Below are 19,177 nucleotides of genomic sequence, written 5' to 3'. Positions count from 1 at the left end.
TAAGAAATTTTTAAAAAATGAACACTCCTAATATTAAAACGAACCATAGAAAATTGCCAGTATTCAACCATTTTTAACTTTATAAACACGGCAATCTCATTTGGGTTGACCTAATGCAAGATTACATGTGATGTCACAAGAGAAGTAGAGTGTGCTGGAGTTCAGAAAAGGATAATTTACCACCATTTGGCGACTGGAGTGGATTCACAGGAGTAGTGGCATGTGAGCTGGAATTTGAGTGATGGCTAGGATTTAAACAGAAGAATATTTGGGGAAAGGAAGGCATTTCAGACAGAGGCAACAGTAGGGGAAAAAGACTCCAGGGCAGGGAAGTAGCCTTGTTAGGTTAAAGTGGGGAGCATGTAAAGGTAGGAACCAGGAAATAACATTAGAGGGGGGGTTGGAACTAGACCTTAAAGACCCTCCAATCCACCGTGATAAGTGCTCTAAAATTCTGTGATTTTCCCACAAAGGCCAAGCGCAAATATTTGGCACCTAGTATGGGCTCAAATTTAAAAGAACAATTGAATGAATGAATGAATGAATGTACTGATTTGTGATAAGTACAGAACAACAAGAGGTTGACATAAACACAGTTCCTTACTGCCAACTCAGTCCGTTGTTGGAATTACAGTACTTTCCGTCTTGAAAGTCATTTCGTCTAACTCCCTCAAAATTTCTGGGTGACTAGCAACAGGACTGGAAATATTCAAGCAAAATAAAGGCAAAAGGCTGCCTGGCCCTCCGCCAGTTCCTACGGTAATCTAATTCACCAGGGCAAAAATCTCCAAAAAAGATTTCGGTTCAGTAACTCCTAAGTATTGTGCTTTTGGACTCTTTCCTGAAAGTGATGCCATCTAAGTCTACAAGTTTCAGAAACAAATGTTTGGTGGCTTTTGTGGGCAATTGTTTTTAAAACATCAAGCATGGCTAAGGTATAATTTTAAAGAATCTGGCTCCAGGAGAAAACGCTGAAGCATTAGTCACATGTCTTACATTTCTTCCTCTTGCCTGCCAGATTTTTTTTTTTTAATTAAGAAAGGAAAAATGGGTCAGCCCCAAAGAATTTTTACAACTTTCAGAATAAATACAAGGCCCATGCAACCCCATAAACTTCATTTTTGGAGCCTTTCCCCTGCTTCTCTCTCTGTGGCTTTCGGGGTCCTTTATTTAGAACCCAGTCACAGACAGCGCCCTGGTAACTGCCCCGCCCCCCCGCCCCTATCTTGTGTACTGTAAGCACATGTTTTCTCTCAGGAGGGAAGAGGACTGGTGTGGTCCTAGATTGCAGTACAGTCTCTTCTGATTTCAACAGGACATGGTGGGTGGAAGATCTAAGGGCCAAAGAGAAACTTGTCCAACCCAGCTTGGCTCCAAGGTCATTAAGAAACCACCCTCCTTCTTAGAAAGTATCACCACCCACCGAGGAGACCATTTTGAGGAAGTTTCTAGAAGAAACTAATCAGACAAAGTCACTCCCAGCTCCAGGGACACTTTATTGCTGGGCAACACAGGTCCTGACGTCAAATGGCAGAATGGCAGCCGTCCTTAGTTGACCCTTCCCTCTGGGCTGTTCCTGAGTAGCTACTGTTTTTTGGATGAGCCCTCGTGGTCAGATTTACTTTGATGCTGGGTCTGGTTTAGTTGAAAAGTTCTAGAAGAGCTTCCACCAACCAGACCTGAAATCTACATGGTATTCATGGTACCAACCTGTCCTCTTACAGAGCAGACCAGGCCTCCTGGTAATGCTTTAAATTAAGCTGGACCACCCTAGAACAGTGATTTTCAACCTTTTTAATGACAATTCATAGCAAAAAGAAAAGATACATTTTACAAGTGACTCAGTAAACACATACATGTATTTAAAACAAGAAGTTTCAGAATAATACCATTCTGGTATTTTCTATTCCGTTCTGTTCCAATTTTAAAATACCAATTTTTGACCCACTGAATTGATTTCAGAACACACTAATAAACTACATCCTGTGTTTTTAAATGCGAGGCCCTAGAACAACTGACAGATAGAAATATAATGCCAGTCCCAATATGTAATTTTAAATTTGCTAGTAGCCACATTTTAAAAAAAGTAAAAGAAACAGATGAAATGAATTTTAACAATATATTTTATTTAATACATTATATCAAAATATTACCATTTCAACATGTGATCACTATAGAAACTCACTGAGCTATTTTACATGATGGGTTTGCATGCACAGAGCATTTCAATTTGGACTAGCCACATGTCCAAATGCCCAATAGGCACCTGTGGCTAGTAGCTACCATATTGAATAGTGTAGCCCTGGAGAGTTCTGGCCCCACACCCCAGAGCAGAGCACACAATGGTGTTCAGCAGAAGAAAGGGGTGCATTCCACTCCTCACATGCCCTCACCTCATTGTACTATCAGGCTCCTCGTAAAAGCTCCACAGTCCTGATAAAGGAGAGGAGATTTCACAGGAAAAAGGACAGAAATGAAGCTCGTTAACCAATAACAGATAGGCACTATCACCTTGAAACTCCTCAAACACAAAGTCCAAATGCAGTTTTTTGTGACATGAGAAATAGAACAAATGTCACAAAAGATTCAAACTAGAAAGTAACTTCTAGAGAATTTGTTCTGAAAAATATATCTTGCTGATTACAAAACTGAATAAATAGCAGGACTGCAACTATGTGGACAAAGACTAGAAGATAAAGAGCCAATGTATAAACAACTGTGTTATAGCGGTAGGATTATGATCCTTTTAAAAAAATATATGGATAATGATGTTGCATCACTTTTTTAAGAATAACTTTAAGAATTGCTTAAAAAGGTGCTTCCTTCTGTCCAAAGCAAACATAGATGCCATTGAATCCCTATACACAGAAAAAGGTGAGGAAAGCATGCTCCATAAAAAGGCAAGAAAGATCAGAAGCAGTCAGAAAATTTGCTCTTGCCAGAGCCAATGACACCAGGAGAATCGGAATGAAAACACCTAACAACAGCTAGAATCCTGAAAACTTCCGGCATAGGCTTTGCATTTCGCTTGAAGTAGAAATTCAAGAGTTAAGAATGTAAGACCACAGAGAAGAGGAAAGCTGGAGAGGGTAAGAGAGCAAAGGGAGTTGAGTTTTACTTGTGAACACTGAAAAGTACACAAATAATATGTTTATATAATAACATATAATTTACTTCACATATTTTTCCCTTTTTGCCCGTGAATCCTGGTAAGGAACAGCACACCCCGAGAGAGTGCCCTACACAACAAGCCTGCCACAAAGGTCTCAGACAGCCTTCACCATGATGTGCATAACCCTAGTGGTCATGTGCATGGAGGGTGTCAGATCCTTTTACAAAAATGTGTTGCACAGAGCATAGCCAAACTGGCTTGACACTGGGTCAATGCAAGCTTGAAGCAAATTGGAACCATCAGATTAAGATATAATAAGATATGTGAAAACCCTAAGTAAAATAACTTTGAAATCCAAAGAGAAATTGCATTCCCAAAAGTCTATCTTTGACCCGTGACTCAAACCTATATGTCACCACAAAACTTATGGATTAACTCTAAATACCACGTCATCCCATCTACAGAGGTCACCATCACAGTTAAGTCAAGTTTTGTAAGATTGTGAAATGTGTCCATCAAATAATGATAACAAAAATGAGGCAAAAGCAGCATCTTCCTTTTTCATTGTGTCATTTGGTGACACATAAAATAGAAATTAAATCTAGCTTACTTATTTAATATTTTTCCTTTTTGTTTCAAAATATAAGATTTACAACATCACCAAATGGCAAACAAAATAAAAAAGAAGTCATAAAGATACACGTTTTATAATAGAGGTAAGGCCAAACAATTTATAAGGTGCTTACTGGGTACCGAGTGTGGCTCAGACATGGTCCCAGGTGATGGGAGTACAAAGATTGATTCAACGGGGGTCCCCACCCCCGAAGCACACAAAGGAACAGGGCAGAGAGGAAAAAAATAAATAAAAGGATATGTTGTGCTAAGTGCTATAAGAGAGCTTTTGGTAAAGTGCTAAGGAGACCCAGATGAAAGGGTAATTATCCCAGAAGAGGGATCAGGAAGGGTAGAAGAGTAAAGATGACATTTGAGCTGGGACTTGAAAGGTAAGTGGGAGTTCATCAGTCAGTCAATCAGGGAGCAGAAAAGCACTACAGGCTGATTCAGCGGCAGAAGCAGTGACAGGAGGGTGACAGAGCTGCTCAGAAACATGGACGTCACTAGGGATAATGAAATCTACAAGTCTGGATTCTCCAGGAGGGATACAGCTAGTTCTTTTCTTGGAGATATATCCACATAGGGAGCTGGGGCGACAAGTGGAAGGAAATCTTTTAACCCTTCATCAGCCCTGTTGCTGGAACGCTCAGCGAAACAGGGAGTTCAGGTTAGGACTGGGGGCTGCTATCAGAGCTGCTGTCCACCTGCACCTTTTGGCCCAGCCATCTAAAGTTGTATACGGGATAAACCCTCAAGCAGACCCTCATCTGTGGACGGTCTAGGTCAACACTGGGTAGAAAGTCATTTGTGTAAAGAATATCATAATCCTCCAACTCTAACCAAAGAATGTTCACAAAGAAACATTTTCATCAACTTTAACTCCCTGAGAAACGCTTCTGTGGGAGCGCAATGACCGCCGATCCCTCTGGGATGCCCACACCAGCGAGTTGGAAGAACGCTGCTTCCTGGGGTTCCCCTGATCGCGGAGCCACTGCTTTGCACGTAGATGAATATTAAACTTGCACCTCGAAGTCAGTGCCCAAGAGTTCCTTCTCCTTCAGCACCATACACAGAGTCAGCAGATGTGGGGAGAAGTCAGTGTTTGTCAGTGACACTTAACGTGAACAAAGCACTTGCTCAGCATCTTTGTACAAGAGATTTAATTTTCATTTAGAGCTCTGAGTACAAGGGTCAGTTAGTCCATAAGTCAGCTGAGAATGGGTGCTAATAACAGGGAATGGGTGCAGGGGTTTGAGTATCTTGAGAGAGGAGGAAAGGATCTTCAGATGCTCAAGGGGAACCCTATATGAATAGAAGGAAGGTCAGCTTCATGTGCAAGCAGCCAGAGACCCTGGAGACTATTTTTAATTCAGAAGAAGTACAGGAAGGAACAGGAACAACAACAAAAAAGGAACTCACCCAGGAGACATGGAAAGCAAGAAGGAAGTAACCGTAACAAGCAAATGGAAAGGAAGTGAGAAAAAAAGATCTGAAAACTAAAATTGTATTCCTAACAGGGAAGCCAGGAACGTTGTAGGAAAAGGCTGAAAGAGGAGAAAAACAGAAAGTAACAATAGGACTACTCAGAGGAAGTATTTTAAATGCCTAATCTTATGAGGGTCAGTGTGGGTCGGCTGGTAACATTCTTGCCTCTGGCATTAGGTCATGAGTTCAAGTCCCACATCAGGATTTGGCCTCAAACCAAGCTTTGATTTTCCAGCAGCTCTGGAAGGCTGGAAGCATTTTCCATTCCTTGGTGCATTAACTTTACCACCCTGCTCTGCACCAAATTAAAAGTACCAGAAAGAAAGGGAGAATCAAAGAAAACTAACAGCCATTATCTAAAAAAAAAAAAAAAAAAGATACTGGAGAGAATAAGGAAAGAAAGAGAAAGAAGGAAGTTTTCATTTTCATATGTAAAATATTCACTGCATTTGTCTTTAGACTCCTGTGAATATGGGGTATTTATGTCCCCACATCCAAACTATAGCGAGAAGCCCTGTCTACGTTTTCAATGCACCTACAAATCCAGGAATATCAATGGCGGTAGCAGAGGAAACACTACTCCTTGCTGAACATGAAGATATCATTAAGTAAACAGCAAGTGGGGAGAAAAAAATATAGAAAGGATTCTCTCTGGGATGAGGGAAGAAAAGGAGGACTAATGAACAGACCATATGCCCATCGAGCACTTAGGCAGTGAGGAAAGAGAGAGAGAAAAAAAAATGACTTTAGGTTAAATAACAACAAGAAGACTACCCTTATATTTGTATAATTATTTACATATTAAAAAGTACTTTTATACATTAACTCAGATGATCCTGACAAAACCTACAGGCAGAAGGAAAAGCAGGTATTTGCACCACGTCACAGGTAAGGGAAGTGAAGATTTAAAAAGCCACGAGACACTCTGAAAGTCACAACCTCAGGAGCAATTCAGCTCATTCCTAGTTTGGGGCTCAAGTACTACATTAGCTAATCGACGTGCAGTACAGTGGGAAATTTTTACCTTTATTTGAACTTCTGAAGTTGAATCCAGAACTTGAAATTCATGGGGCAAGCACAGTTTGCTAACATCCTAAGTTATGTCCAACAAAGAATGATCAGCATAATGCTTACCAATGTAGAAAAGTGGTTTCCTACCCTCCTGTTTTTTTCAGTCAGAAATAGCAAATATAATTTTTAAGTAGTAAAATATTTTTAAGGCATTAAAATAAGCACACCAACCAATTAACTTTTGGGAAAACTGGAGGAATTTAAAATGCAAAATATTAGAGCCCAAGTGATAATTGCCCTTCGCTGTACAGGCAGCCAGACGGAGAAAACACAATAGATATTGCTTCTAATAAACAAGGATTACCAAACACCGCCGTGGTCCTTCCTCCCAGATGTGCAAAAGGAGAAAGTGATGTCAGGAACATGCCTTAAAGCCTTGCTAATGCTGCTTCTTATACAATCTGGTTTATATACAGCCCCAGGCTTCGGGGGACTCGGGTAGGAAAGGCACCCACGCTTCTACAAGTTTCCACGGCAGGGTTCAAAAGAGGGCCCCAACAGTGGGGTCCCGATGAGAGCCCCACCCTCAGAGGGCGTCCCATAACCTAGGCACTGTGCCAAGCGCCTTATATACATGACTCAGTCACTCCTCACAGTCCTTCTGTCAGAAGGGACTGCTGGTGTCCTCTCTACAAGTGCAAGGATCGTCACGTCACAGCTCAAGCCACACCGCTCACACGTGGCACAGACGAGTTCTGAATTCAGGTCGGCCTGGCTCCAGAGCCTGGGCGCTCTCTTTTTCTGTTGTTAACCGAAGTACAGTTGACATACAATACTGCGTCAGCTTCAGGTGTACAACACCGTGATTCAACAATTCTGTACATTTCGAAAATGCTCACCACAAAAAGCATAGTGACCGTCTGTTACCCATGCAAAGTTTTTACAATATGACTGACTAGTGGCTCTTCAGCAGTGCCCTACGACCTCCTTCAACCCGAGCTTCTGCTGAAAACACCCGTGAGAAGGAAGAGCGACCAGAAGGTGCCAGGTCCTGCCAAGGCTCCAACTGAGGAGAAAGAACCAGGTGCTAGCCCCACAGCGGGGCCTTGATGGCTCCGGGCCTTGTTCATACTTGGGTAAGTCATTTTTAAAATAGATATTCTCATCGTGCTGTGCCGCTGGGAGGAAGCAACATGGGGACAGAAGATGGCAAATGTTTTCCATGTGCTCCACAAACTAACAAAATGCTTCTGATTTCCTGAATTTTCTATTCAGGAGTGTCCGTTATCTCAATAAATAATTTCAAGTGTCGCAATTTTAACTGGAAAAATCATGACTGTAAAGCATTTTAAACCAATATCTAATCCAGTTTTGATTATTTTTACTTATATCCATTAAATGTTCTTCTGTTAGATAAAAACTGTCCCCATTATTCTAGCCTCATCACCAGCAGCAACAGAAGTTATGTGCACGAGAAGGGCACATAACCAGGGAAAAGTGCTAGCAAGAGGGTTGCAAAGAGCCTCAGTTGATGCTACTTACCAAAGCAGAAAAGGCTTGCTTTTGCTTTTCCACAGTTTTCTCTATAATTATGAAACTGGAAGGACTCAACCGTGGCTTCACTTTTATAAGAGAGGAGAATGGATATTTAAATCAGCAGGAAACAAAATAAAGGAAAAAGTTGAATTGCTCAATTCTTTGCTGAAAGGAGCAAACAAACAGAAAAACGTCTGGGAAAGTTTACATGGGACAAGATTAACTGCGTGGAAACGAATTCAAATGAACGGCCTACAGATGGCACGGGCAATTAAATGGGAGAAAATGTAGGGTAATGAGTCTGTGAGGATGGAAAAATATACAGAACCACTGACAACACACGATCTCACCCCCAACTACCACTGTTATTAGCCTTAGAAGTCACATACTGCAGGCCATAAAGGAGAACACGGCCTGGTGGAACCAAGTGAGGCAGGAACCCCAGCCATCAGAACACAATACGTACGCAGCCACATCCATGGAAAGGCACAGGTATTTCTCCAACGGTTAAGCCGAAAGGATCAGCAAGAGATGACGTGACTCTCTCTTTACAAGACTGACTGAGCTTCCTCCAAGGCGGAGGCTTCAACCTCATGTTGGAAGCTTGCCCTACCTTTATTCCTTCCTCCTTCTCTCTGTCTTTACTCTTTTTTTAAACTGAAGGCAGTTCCTAGACAGTGCAAGATAATCACAAAAATGACACAATTAAGGGAAAACAAGCAAAACATGACAAAGGCAGGCTTTGAATAATTATACAGAAGAGGCCAAGGAGTGACATTCCAAAATGTGGGAAATCCTAAAAAGTTAAATGTGAAAAGACATCTTAATGTAGACTGTGTGTGTGTGTGTGTGTGTATAAGAGAGAAAGAGAGATTTTTTTCTTGTACATGAGTGGAATTTGCAATCAGACTAAGCCTCCAAGAGCGGTAATGCAGGGAACCAGAACAAACAGTGTCAGAGAGGGGTTAAAGTCAGCGAAGAGGGAGAGGAAAAAGGCCAAGACCAACCATAAAATTTCTTGTGTCTCTAACATGACAATTATAAGTTTAACTGCTGTTGTCTAAAATACAGCTCTATAATCATAGTCCTGTGGGTCCCATATTTACTCTCTCTCTCTCTCTGTGGCCTACAGATTTAATTTGTTTAGTTTGTAGGGAAACAGAAGACTCAGAAAGAAAGAGAGAGAGAGAGAGAAAGGAGGAAACCACCAGCTCTTCAAAGTTCTCTGGACTCTGAGAACCACGCACGGCTTGCTGCCTTGCTCACTGTGAGCCCAAGATCTTGTCTCTGGACATGACCTGTCAGGCACGCCTGGGTCTGGTTATTCTGCAGGGCCTTCTGACAGGAAAGAAGGCATCTGCTAGCATACACACAGAGGAAGCCTGACCGGAAGTCCCCAGGACATCTCACCCAGTGAACAGAGGGTGACGGGGATCCCAGAAAGCCCAGTTTTTGACAAGCTCTTTGAAGCCAGGGTGCCTGAGAGCCTTGCCTGTCAGGTCTCCCATCCCCCACTCCCACCCTCTGTTCTGCTGCCATTCAGGTCCTTGTCCCTTTCCTCACTTCACCTCCACATTCGCCTCCTCCCCCTCCCATGTCCCAGTCTGGCTATCCCTCAGAGTGCGTCCAGCCCTCAGGTGTCAGTCATCTTGTTAAAATGCAGATCTGGCCATGCCACTCTGCTTAAAGCCCTTCCGTGACTAACTAGCATTCAGGATGGAGTGAACCCCATAGCTTAGCCCAGGATGGAGCTCAACTCTGGAGATAGCCACATCCATCAGCAACCCAGGCATGAGCTAGCTGACTCAAACACAGATGAAAGACTCCCAGGGACATGACTGAGCCTTTCTCGCTAGCCTCCTTTCCTGTCACCTTCCCACCAGGTGTCCTTCCCTCTTCCCCACACTGAGCCCCACACAGTGCTCTCACCTCCGGCCTCCATGCTTCCCCCCACCCTGTGCTGACTGGAATGCCTGCCTCCAATGCCCACACTTCTTTTAACTCCAGCTCTTTACTAAAGAGCCCTCTCTTCCATGCAGCCTTCCTGGAGTGCCCACTCCCCACCTCCCATCTGATTTTCGTGCCCTCCTCCGGGGTTCCCCTAGCACACAGATTTCTCGCGTGGCACTGATCATACTTACCTCAATATGCTGTAATCAGTTTACGTTTCTGTCTCCCCTACTCCCTGGAAGTTCCTTCAGAATGAGTTGTGTTTTGTTTTAGTTTGGATTCCCAAGACTTAACATGGTACTTGGCATAATGTAGGTTTTTGATGAATAAAGGAATACTATCGAAGGCAAGGTTAGCTGACTCAAACACAGATGACAGAATCATACAAATAGATGAGCAACAGCAGTGAGGAAGTTCATACTGGATGTGTTTACTAGCAAAGGGCCCAGAAACTGCCAAAAACTCCAGACTCCAAATCACTCTGGAGATAGCCACACCCATCAGCAACTCAGACATGAGCTAGCTGAGCTTTTCCAGTGGAATGAAGCAACATTTGGTATCTTCCCCCCATTTAACCAAAACTTGCCTTGCTCTGTTTACAGAAATCTTTTTTTTTTTCATATCATGAGATATGATATCATGGTATACCATGGTAGAAATTTTAATGTCTTACTAATTTTAGCTTACTATTGTATATTTTAACATAAAATGTGTAAGACAGTCACTGTAAGATTCTGATTATTTAGGAGGGGGATGTGTAAAAGGAACATATACCATGGACAAAGGAAACTGAAATAAGTAGGACAGGGCAATGACAAATTCCAGCAAGGCACTCAAGGAGAAAAGCACAGTATTTACCATATTGCTCTCCTTTTCTTTTTCTAAATTGAAGACTTCAAGAAACTTTCTCTTTATAATTATACAGAAATAAGAACAAAATATGTTTATAAGACTGACCTAACAGAATGTATACTTTAAGTATAAGGAGTTAATGTACCTCTTACATTTGTATTATTATGTATTTGACAGGGGTAGACGTGTATTTGGAACTCAGCTGAGTAGTCCCTTGAATTGCTGAACTGAACTGGATATTCTTAATTGCAGGCTGAACACCCCTCACCCAGATCCCAACAGATTTTAAAAACAATGAAAGGATCCAACATCATAATGATATCTCGGGCACTTGAAATTGACAACGTTTTCTTGATCGGTGCAGGTTACCATATTAGTGGATTATTTCAGAAACATGTTCCCAAGGTCAAAAGGAAAAAGATCAGTTGATTCGGCTACAGATGGCTGCTAAATTTTGAAATTTACTTTCTAAAGCCTAAATTCAACACTCTGATAGACAGGAATAATGCAACCCAAGGAAGGGCCTGTTTTCCTAGATGAAAACAAGGATGACCAACTGTAAACTTAGGGCTCCTCTAGGGCTTAGCTCCTTACAATTCTAAAATCCCGCTCCTGAGCTTTCCAACCACACATAGTTGTAATGCTTGCCAACACTTTTTAACTCATGCATTGCCTTTCTTTCTTCAATATTCAGCAGTAAGACAAGTACAACGGGGTCTCTTGCTTTTAAAAGGTACTGGGGAAAGTGTATAGTTAATTCACTACTGTGAATTTTTTCCTTAAAATGAATAATCACTACCTTTGTTTGTGCCCTGCTTTGTTCCGGAAAGAATGTAAGATAGCTATAATCATTACCTAATTGATTTTTCTCGCTCCCACACACCCCTCCTCTTCTTTGTAAGCTAACATCTTCATGCTGATTGTGTTTTAAATGAGGAGCAACCACACATTCATATGTATCAAGACAATATTAGTGTCCCAAAAAGGGAAGAAGTTCGGTCTATTCATTCAACAAATACTGAGTTTCTGCCAACTAGATGGCCACGGTTCCCACTTCACCAAGTTTACAGTCTAGTGAGGGATAGAAGCAAATAACCAGACAATTACAACAGAGTGAGCTAAATACATGACAGAGAAATAGAGAATGCTTCTGGAACCTGCAGAAAGGGCATCTCCTCCAGACTTGGGAGATCAGAGAACCTTCCCGTAAGTGAAGTTAGCTGAAAACTTGAGGAACCGTAGGCTATTTGAAGGTAATATGATAGCAACACCACCAAAACACCAGATAGAGTCAGTCCAAATAGTTTATCCCAGTGAGAGTCAACTTCTTGATCCAGATGTGACAAGTGGTCATCTTGCTGCTGCACCCAGACGACTCATGGACTGGCCACAATTCATTCCAAACACTAGGTTCTATAACAGGTTTCCAGTTCCCTTTATTTCTAAATATATTCTGCTTTCTCCTGTCCTAGTTCACTGTCTTTACCAGCCTCCCAACAATCAAGCATTTCAACTCAACCCAACAAGGGCCTATGTGGTAGACAGGGTGATAGATAAAGGACACAGGGAAGGGAGGAACTGGGGCCCCACCTCAAGAACCACATAACCACAGAACCATAAAACGGAGAAAAGCCATGTGACCACCCACTGACCATACCACTCCCCACAAACCTTGCTGAGGTCCCCTAGCGCCACCAATCCTGCTTGAGAAACAAATATCCCCACTTTGAACTTATCTTAGGTTAGACGCATTTCTCTGTACCCAGCATCTGTTATATTCTAAAGACAGCAGAATGGGCTCCGGATACCAGAGCCCCTTCCCTAACAGTTGGATCCTCATCCTCTGTCCCTTTGAGTATTCTTCCGAAAATGGTACATTTCCTGTGTCCAGAGAATACGGATGTTTTCTTAAATCATTTCTACATATCACTGTCAATATAAAACCACAACACTGAGACCAAAGAAAAATAACAAGTTTTGACCATTTGCTCTTCCAGAAATCACTGGACATTCTACAAGCTGATTGAATGGTTGGATGGAATTACTTGCTCATGTCCCTTCCAATCCGGAGACTTTATGATCCTACGACATAATTACAGCTATCTCTCCTTAAGGGCTATAGCTAGGAAAAATTATCCCAGTGTACGAAGTTATTGTAGAGGGAGAATCGGGTCAGCATTTCAATAATACTTGGCTTTTCGAAGTTGTCCAACATAACCTCACTGGTAACAGGCAAAACCGCAGCTGCAGAGAGAAGTAAATGCAGCCTGGGCCATACTCAGTTGTATATTTTACAACCAAAGGCGGAGGGTTTTACTTCAAAAGATCAATGATGCACAAAATTGAACAAACAAATAAAAAAAAAAGAATGTTCTAAATGTTTTGGATTGTATGATACTTCCCGTCTAAGGATGTGTAATTATTTTTGCTATCCTTTCCGAACTGAATCTTAATTATGTTTTGAGATCCGAGTAGCAGAAAATTCAAAACTTGTGCTCAGTCTTTAAGGCATTTTGAAAAAGCCTTATAGATATGTAACAAGACCTACGCCCACCCTCATGCGCTACAGAACCTCATACATCTCTTTGGTGCTCCACACTTTACACATCCAAGAGTTTCTCACTAAGATACATATCTTCACAACAAATGTCTCAACTTGTGGTTCAAACTATCATTCAGAGCGTCAAGAAGAGAAAGTCCCATCACTCAAGTCCTGCACCAGACGTCACATCCAGGCAAAAAGTATGCCATATGCACCTTTGGTCTTCTGAGCCAATGTTCTCTTCCACTCTCATGGGAAACAGCCAGAAGGTTCCAGGCAGTTCCTGACTACAAGGAACTAACCAACTGGGTTCGAATCCAACCTCTACCACTTCCGAGGTGTATGATCCTGGCAAGCAATTTAACCTCTTTAGGCATTAATTTCTTTATGTGGGGGGGAAAAATAATAATCACAACACCACCTTCCTCATAAGATTATTGACATATTTCAGTAATACCCTCACCTCACCTCAATCTCTAGTTCACTCTAAAACTGGTTGCTTTGGAGAATTTTGAAAGGGCTACTGGAACATAGGAAAACAAATATGGAGAAGCCACTCAGTCCTAAAAAGAAGGGTTTTGTAATTACTATGGCTCAATTGCTTGAGTCACATTTAATTAAGTCTGGAATTTCCAAGGACAAAAAAACAGAGCTTCCCAACAGGACACCTAAGATAAGAAAACAAGTGGGATCAGAGCTGGGAAGTTCTTAAGAACATGCTGTTGAGGGCTGGCGTGGTAGCCACAAGTCACACAAATGCACTGGAAGGTAAGGGACAGATTCTTCTACCAACCAGAGGAAATCTTTTCACGTTGTCCTCCCTCTCAATATCTCAGTACTACTGCTAAATCCAGGGTGAACCAACTGTTAACTGTAAAAATCTGAGAATGCTGAGTGGGGGAGAGAAGAGAAGCAGAGTCCAGTGAACAGAACGGTCAGTGAGAATCATGAAATAACTGTGAACATCTCAATGAACCACACTCTGTGGGTTTGGGGCCTACAGAGTTAACCCCTCCATTTCCCCATAACTTCTTCACTCATGGCTGCTGTGTTGGCTGAAAACTAAAACTGTCACCCAAGCAACATCAGTCTCCTCAGAAAGAGAGGAACAACCCAGCATCAGGAAATACAATGACCCTTTCCAAGGCAGCTGGTTCAGAACTTGTAAATCATTGTGAAACACCAAGACAGGCCAAACCACATCAATACCACATTTAAATAAAATGCGTATATACAACCACCCAAAACAAAGAGATGACTCATCAGAACTCTAGTTCTGCCTTCCTTCCTTCCCTATCAGGTCTGCTGAGGATGCACCTAATGCATTTGAAAGTCATACTCTGAGTAAGGTAACTGCTTGATAAGTGAAGGCCTCCGGTTTTCAAAAAAGATTCCTACTTTTCCAGGCCACACCCGCAGATGTCACTAACAGGTGACTGCCCTACTGGGTGGTACCTCGGCCCAAAGTACAGAGCAGGAAAGGCCTGAGTTGAGGCAGCTGGGAACCCAGAGCAGTGAAGGCCTGTGTCAGCAGACCAGCGAACCCACAGCGGAGAAGATCCCTGCTGTGGCCCATCCTGCCTGAAACTCAGGGGACTTACAAGTTACACGTTGCCTCTAGCCTCCCTGTGAGGCCCTGGGCAGTTTTGTTTCCTGTCCGCCTTCACACCCTCCCTTTGAATGCTGCTCAAGCACTGAATTCTGTGAGACGCAAAGCCAGTGAAGATTGAATGCAAGTGCATAATCTTCATTGCCCTCCAGTCCATCCCCTGTGAAGCCTGAGTGTGGCTCGAATGAGGCCAGGTGAAAGCACACTCCATCCCCTCTCTTCAGCCCACCCTGATCTTCTTTCTCAAGGCTTTCTGGGTCACCTCTCACTGCTCTGAGGATTACTTCTATCTCCAGATCGAGAATTCCTTTGTTCTTCCACAGGCTGGTATCTGCCCGAGGAGTGATCCTGTCACTAAGCTTTCCATTTCTCCCTGGGATGTGTTGAAGGAGCCAGTAGGTGGTAACAGATAACTCACATGATCCCAACCAAGATTTCAGAACCTTGGTGGAAAAAGTCTTGCTTATGGAAGCAGTGTTTCCCCAAAGACCCAGCACTCTGTGCCCACTACACATGAAATCATGGGCACGACACATGCATTTGTCTCCTCACGGGCTGCAAAGAGGAGGTAACAGTGGGAAATCTGCCACCACCTCCCCCCAGTAGGAAGATAGGCAGATCCGGAATGGTCTGTCCCCTGAGCATTCTGGGTACTTGGTGAAGGTACAGGAGGAGAGGGGCTGTCAGCATCAGTAGGGGGAGGACAGGGAGAGAAAAGGGTGCCATCTGAGCCAAACTGCTTATGGCTCTTGTCTAACAGAGTGCTGCTTTCTGATCCTGTTACTGCGTGTCACTTTCTGCCACGCCACCCCCACTCTATTTGCCAAAGACCTCAAGATGTTTCTAAGAGGTTCTGAATTATTGACAAACCGAGGGAAGATGCTTTGGGAAACATTAAGTACAGAAACAGACCTGTACAGCTAGTGCAAACACTCGGTCATTGGCAGTTTCCTTTTTAAGGCCAAAAGAGAAGAAGGAGAAGGAAAAGGAGAAGGAGAAGAAGATGAAGAAGACGAAGAAGAAGATGAAGAAGATGAAGAAGACAAAGAAGAAGAAGGAAGAAGAAGAAGAAGAAGAAGGAGAAGAAGAAGAAGGAGAGAAGAAGAAGAAGAAGAAGAAGAAGAAGAAGAAGAAGAAGAAGAAGAAGAAGAAGGAGAAGAAGAAGAAGGAGAAGAAGGAGAAGAAGGAGAAGGAGAAGAAGGAGAAGGAGAAGAAGAAGAAGAAGAAGAAGAAGAAGAAGAAGAAGAAGAAGAAGAAGAAGAAGAAGAAGAAGAAGAAAGAAGAAGAAGAAGAAGAAGGAGAAGAAGAAGAAAGAAGAAGAAGAAGAAAAGCCTGCCTCTGCTAAATAATGATGATATTCACAGAACAACAGACACTGCAACTCCAAAGTTCGCAGTCTCTCCGGCTTTACTCACCCCTAGCCATCTTGCTCCTTTATTGGCAGCCTGTTGAATCTGGACTCTTTTGAGGGTGACATGGTACACAGCGCCTTCCTCTACCTCTTCACCCCAGTCCTGAATCGAGCTCTGCCAGGGGGTGGGATAAAGAGAAAGAAAAAGAGTATTTTTTTTTCCTCTCTGCTAACCACAATCTATCCCAGCTGCTTTACTGCTTACACCAGCACTCAGGGCACAAGATGGGCTGTTCAAAATAAATATTACCATCAGAGCAATATAAGACACATTGCGATAGAGGGAATGCTGAAATTTTCTTGGCTCCCAGTCCTTTCCTGTGGTATCAGGATCCCCGGACTTTTCCATGTAGTTCTTTTTCCTAGACTCACTCACATATCTTAGGTTTTGTTTTGCTTTTTTTGTTGTTGTTCTTTTAAAGTCTTTTCTTCCCCCTCCCCTTAAGACACTGTGATTTATTTAGTCCTGGTTAACTCCCCTCCCCATAAGTGAAAGGAAAAATAATTCGTTGGTAGAAAAAATTGGTACTACTTTCATAATGGCTCAGTTATTTGAGCATACTACATTTTAAACTCAGGCACAAACAAGTGTTTAAAATGCCAAGAGTCCTCTCTCCTTTGGAAGTGAAATGCTTCCCGTGTCTTTTTCTCCTCTTGCTGCGTTGGGACCCAAAGAGTGAGCGCGGTCGGGGGTAGAAAGTTATTTCCGTAAAATAATCTGGCAAGTGCAAAAAAACCAAACCAAACTAAAACCAAAAAAAAGCAACACAGCATCATGCAACTTAAAGTAAGACGCGTGCGGCGACTCCCTGGATTTCCACGTCCCCAGCTAAACCTGAAGTTCTGTTAAAGAGCCACTGGGACGCAGAGGCGCTCCCGGGGCCACCCCGACTAACAGTTCTCGGTCCTGACAAGTTTTCCCTTCCCCACAAACAGCTGCCCCAGACACACCAAAGGCTACTGGCGAGAAAGTAGGTGCGATGAGAGGGAGAAGACACGCCGAGAGGAAGGCATACAAAGCAGAGCGAGAAAGCCTCAGCTCCCGAGCAGGGGATCGGATGGCTGCGTTCGCTCCGAGTGAGTCCAAAACACGCCCAGAGAAAGCGGGAGAAGAGTCCCCACCAGAGAAGCCTCGGGAGAAGGCAGAGCTCTCGTTACCATTTTAGCTTGCCAAAGCAATTTCATTCTCAGGTTTCTCTCCGGTCCGCGGCCGCGGCATGGTGCGCCCTGCTCCGGGGTCCACGCAGTGTCGGCCGGCGCGGCCGCCGCGCCCCCAACCCACCGCCCGCGCAGCCGCCGCGCCCCGAGCGAGCACAGACCCGCGCGCTGCCCCTGCCGCCGCCGCCGCCGGTGCGCGCGACTCGGGCCACAAAGGGAGCGCGGCGAGCGAGGGCGCCGCAGACTCCTCCCCGCGCCGCTCCGCCGCTCCGTGATGTCAGGCTTTCCTGTTTGTGCTCCGAGCACACTCGCTTTCTGGAATCCCATGCATCAAGTGAGCATGCAATAGTTTCAGCAGCTCCGAAGGCGATCTGGAAACAACCCTTTCAAGGTGCTCGGGTTTCCTGGATGGTCACCAAACTGCCAAAAAGGGACCGGGTGCGGTCGGGGGGTGGGGGCGGGGGGATGGGGGGGAATCCAAGTGTGTGTCCTCTTCCTTCGCTAAGAGATAAAGGGGGAGGGGGCAGTGCCAAAAGGATGGGAGGAGAGGGTCAGGAAAACTTTTGTTACCTCCTGAATTTAGATTAAATCAGAGCTGCCCCGAAGACAGGAGCAGTACTCCAAGCCAGGAAGTTTTTCATTAGGACAAAAAAGAAATGGTCGGAGGATATTCCAAAACCCATGCCCAGGGGCTGTACCGGGTGCTGCATCAGCATGCTGCCAACAGGAAATTGCTCTGGACTTTCTTCCACCACCCATTATGATAAGGCTCATCCATAGTAACTGGCCACTGTGGGTGGGAAGGAGACGAAGCAGGAAAGGGTTTTGCTGAGACTGACAGCGTGGAAAGCGAGCCATCAGTGGCCCGGGAGGTTCTTTGAGTCTTTGTGAGACAGCCATGGGTTGAGCTTTCCTACAGAAGGGACACAGCGGAATCACAACAGCAAGGAAGGAGCCCTTCATGAGGAGATTGCCGGAGGCAGGTTTGTCATAACAGAAAGATCTGCTACCAGGACAAAAAGATTATAACATCTTTTGGATCCAATTTTAATAAATCAACAGCACGATACCAGATGATAATGTATTCAAATTTTGGCACATGACAGAATGCCACACCAATTACAAGAAACCTTAGAGTTCATGTCTGTAATACTATTCCCCCTAACTGGATTCAATCACCTTTAAATTTGTTTTTAAAGCCCTCTCACTAATTGCCATGCTAAGGCGTAAGGCTAGGATTTGGTTCTGTAATAAATACATCATGAGCTGAAAAGCTGGAGAATCATGTGTACTGATGTTCCCAGGAGAGCAGAATAAATGACAGCGAGGACACATCAAGGAGAAACAAAAGGATTTTGGACACTTGAGAACATCTTGAAGTCACTCAGCCAAGTTTCTCTCAGATAACCAGAACCTACTCAGCTCAGTAACTGTGGAGAGAGTGCATGCTCTTTTTATAAAACCCAAGTGGTTGTTTCTATAACTTAAAAAAAGTAAAAGCACATAGACTAGATCCTCCTGTGATCACCAGGACAGAGTGTGCCCAGCGTCTAGAGGAAAATCATGTGGAGGCCATACCCCCCTCCTCCTTAAGCCATCCCCAGGTCCCCTGGCTCACCCCTAGAGGACCTACCTATTCAGGGATCTCAAAGATCACAAAATGCACCTGAGGACAGTTAAGCAACCCATAAGATTAACTTCACCACTACTTTAACCCGATTTGGGGCTGTCCATTTCGAGACGACTGAAAATTTTTCACTTCAGGGGTATCAAGCAGTTTCTCAGCCCCGCCCCTCGCAGGAAGCCTTCCCGGACAGAGCAGCTTATAACTCACAAGGCCCCGCTCAGCTTTCAGATCTCATCACCCTCTTTTCTACTCCACCAATTCCCTGGCGG

The 19,177-nt window shown here is 43.8% G+C and overlaps 1 protein-coding gene across 9 annotated transcripts in view; it reads right to left on the bottom strand.

Moving 5' to 3' along the window:
• Nucleotides 1-19,177, bottom strand: part of RGL1 (ral guanine nucleotide dissociation stimulator like 1) — a 249,113-nt gene that overhangs the window by 118,675 nt on the left and 111,261 nt on the right. For 5 of the 9 annotated variants that reach the window (XR_010412302.1, XM_064594220.1, XM_064594217.1 and 2 more), the window contains exons 1-2: nucleotides 17,282-17,488; nucleotides 16,128-16,238 (exon numbers count right to left, since the gene is read on the bottom strand). The exons of 1 other annotated variant lie outside the window; for it this stretch is intronic. Coding sequence is in view for 7 of the 8 variants with exons in the window: in XM_064594220.1 (XP_064450290.1) it covers nucleotides 16,128-16,238; nucleotides 17,282-17,308 (138 nt within the window). In the remaining variant the exon portion in view is untranslated. Of the gene's footprint in view, nucleotides 1-16,127; nucleotides 16,239-17,281; nucleotides 17,489-19,177 lie in introns of those variants that run through there. 3 more of the 9 variants (XM_045877303.3, XM_045877302.3, XM_045877305.3) reach the window with 2 other exon arrangements.

This window comes from Mirounga angustirostris, unplaced genomic scaffold (genome assembly GCF_029215605.1).
Source record: "Mirounga angustirostris isolate CCGP_5_RB_7025 unplaced genomic scaffold, mMirAng1.0.hap1 SCAF_6, whole genome shotgun sequence".
NCBI lineage: Eukaryota > Metazoa > Chordata > Mammalia > Carnivora > Phocidae > Mirounga > Mirounga angustirostris.
The sequence above is the reverse complement of the archived record's forward strand: the minus strand, read 5'-3'. Positions and strand labels throughout refer to the sequence as shown.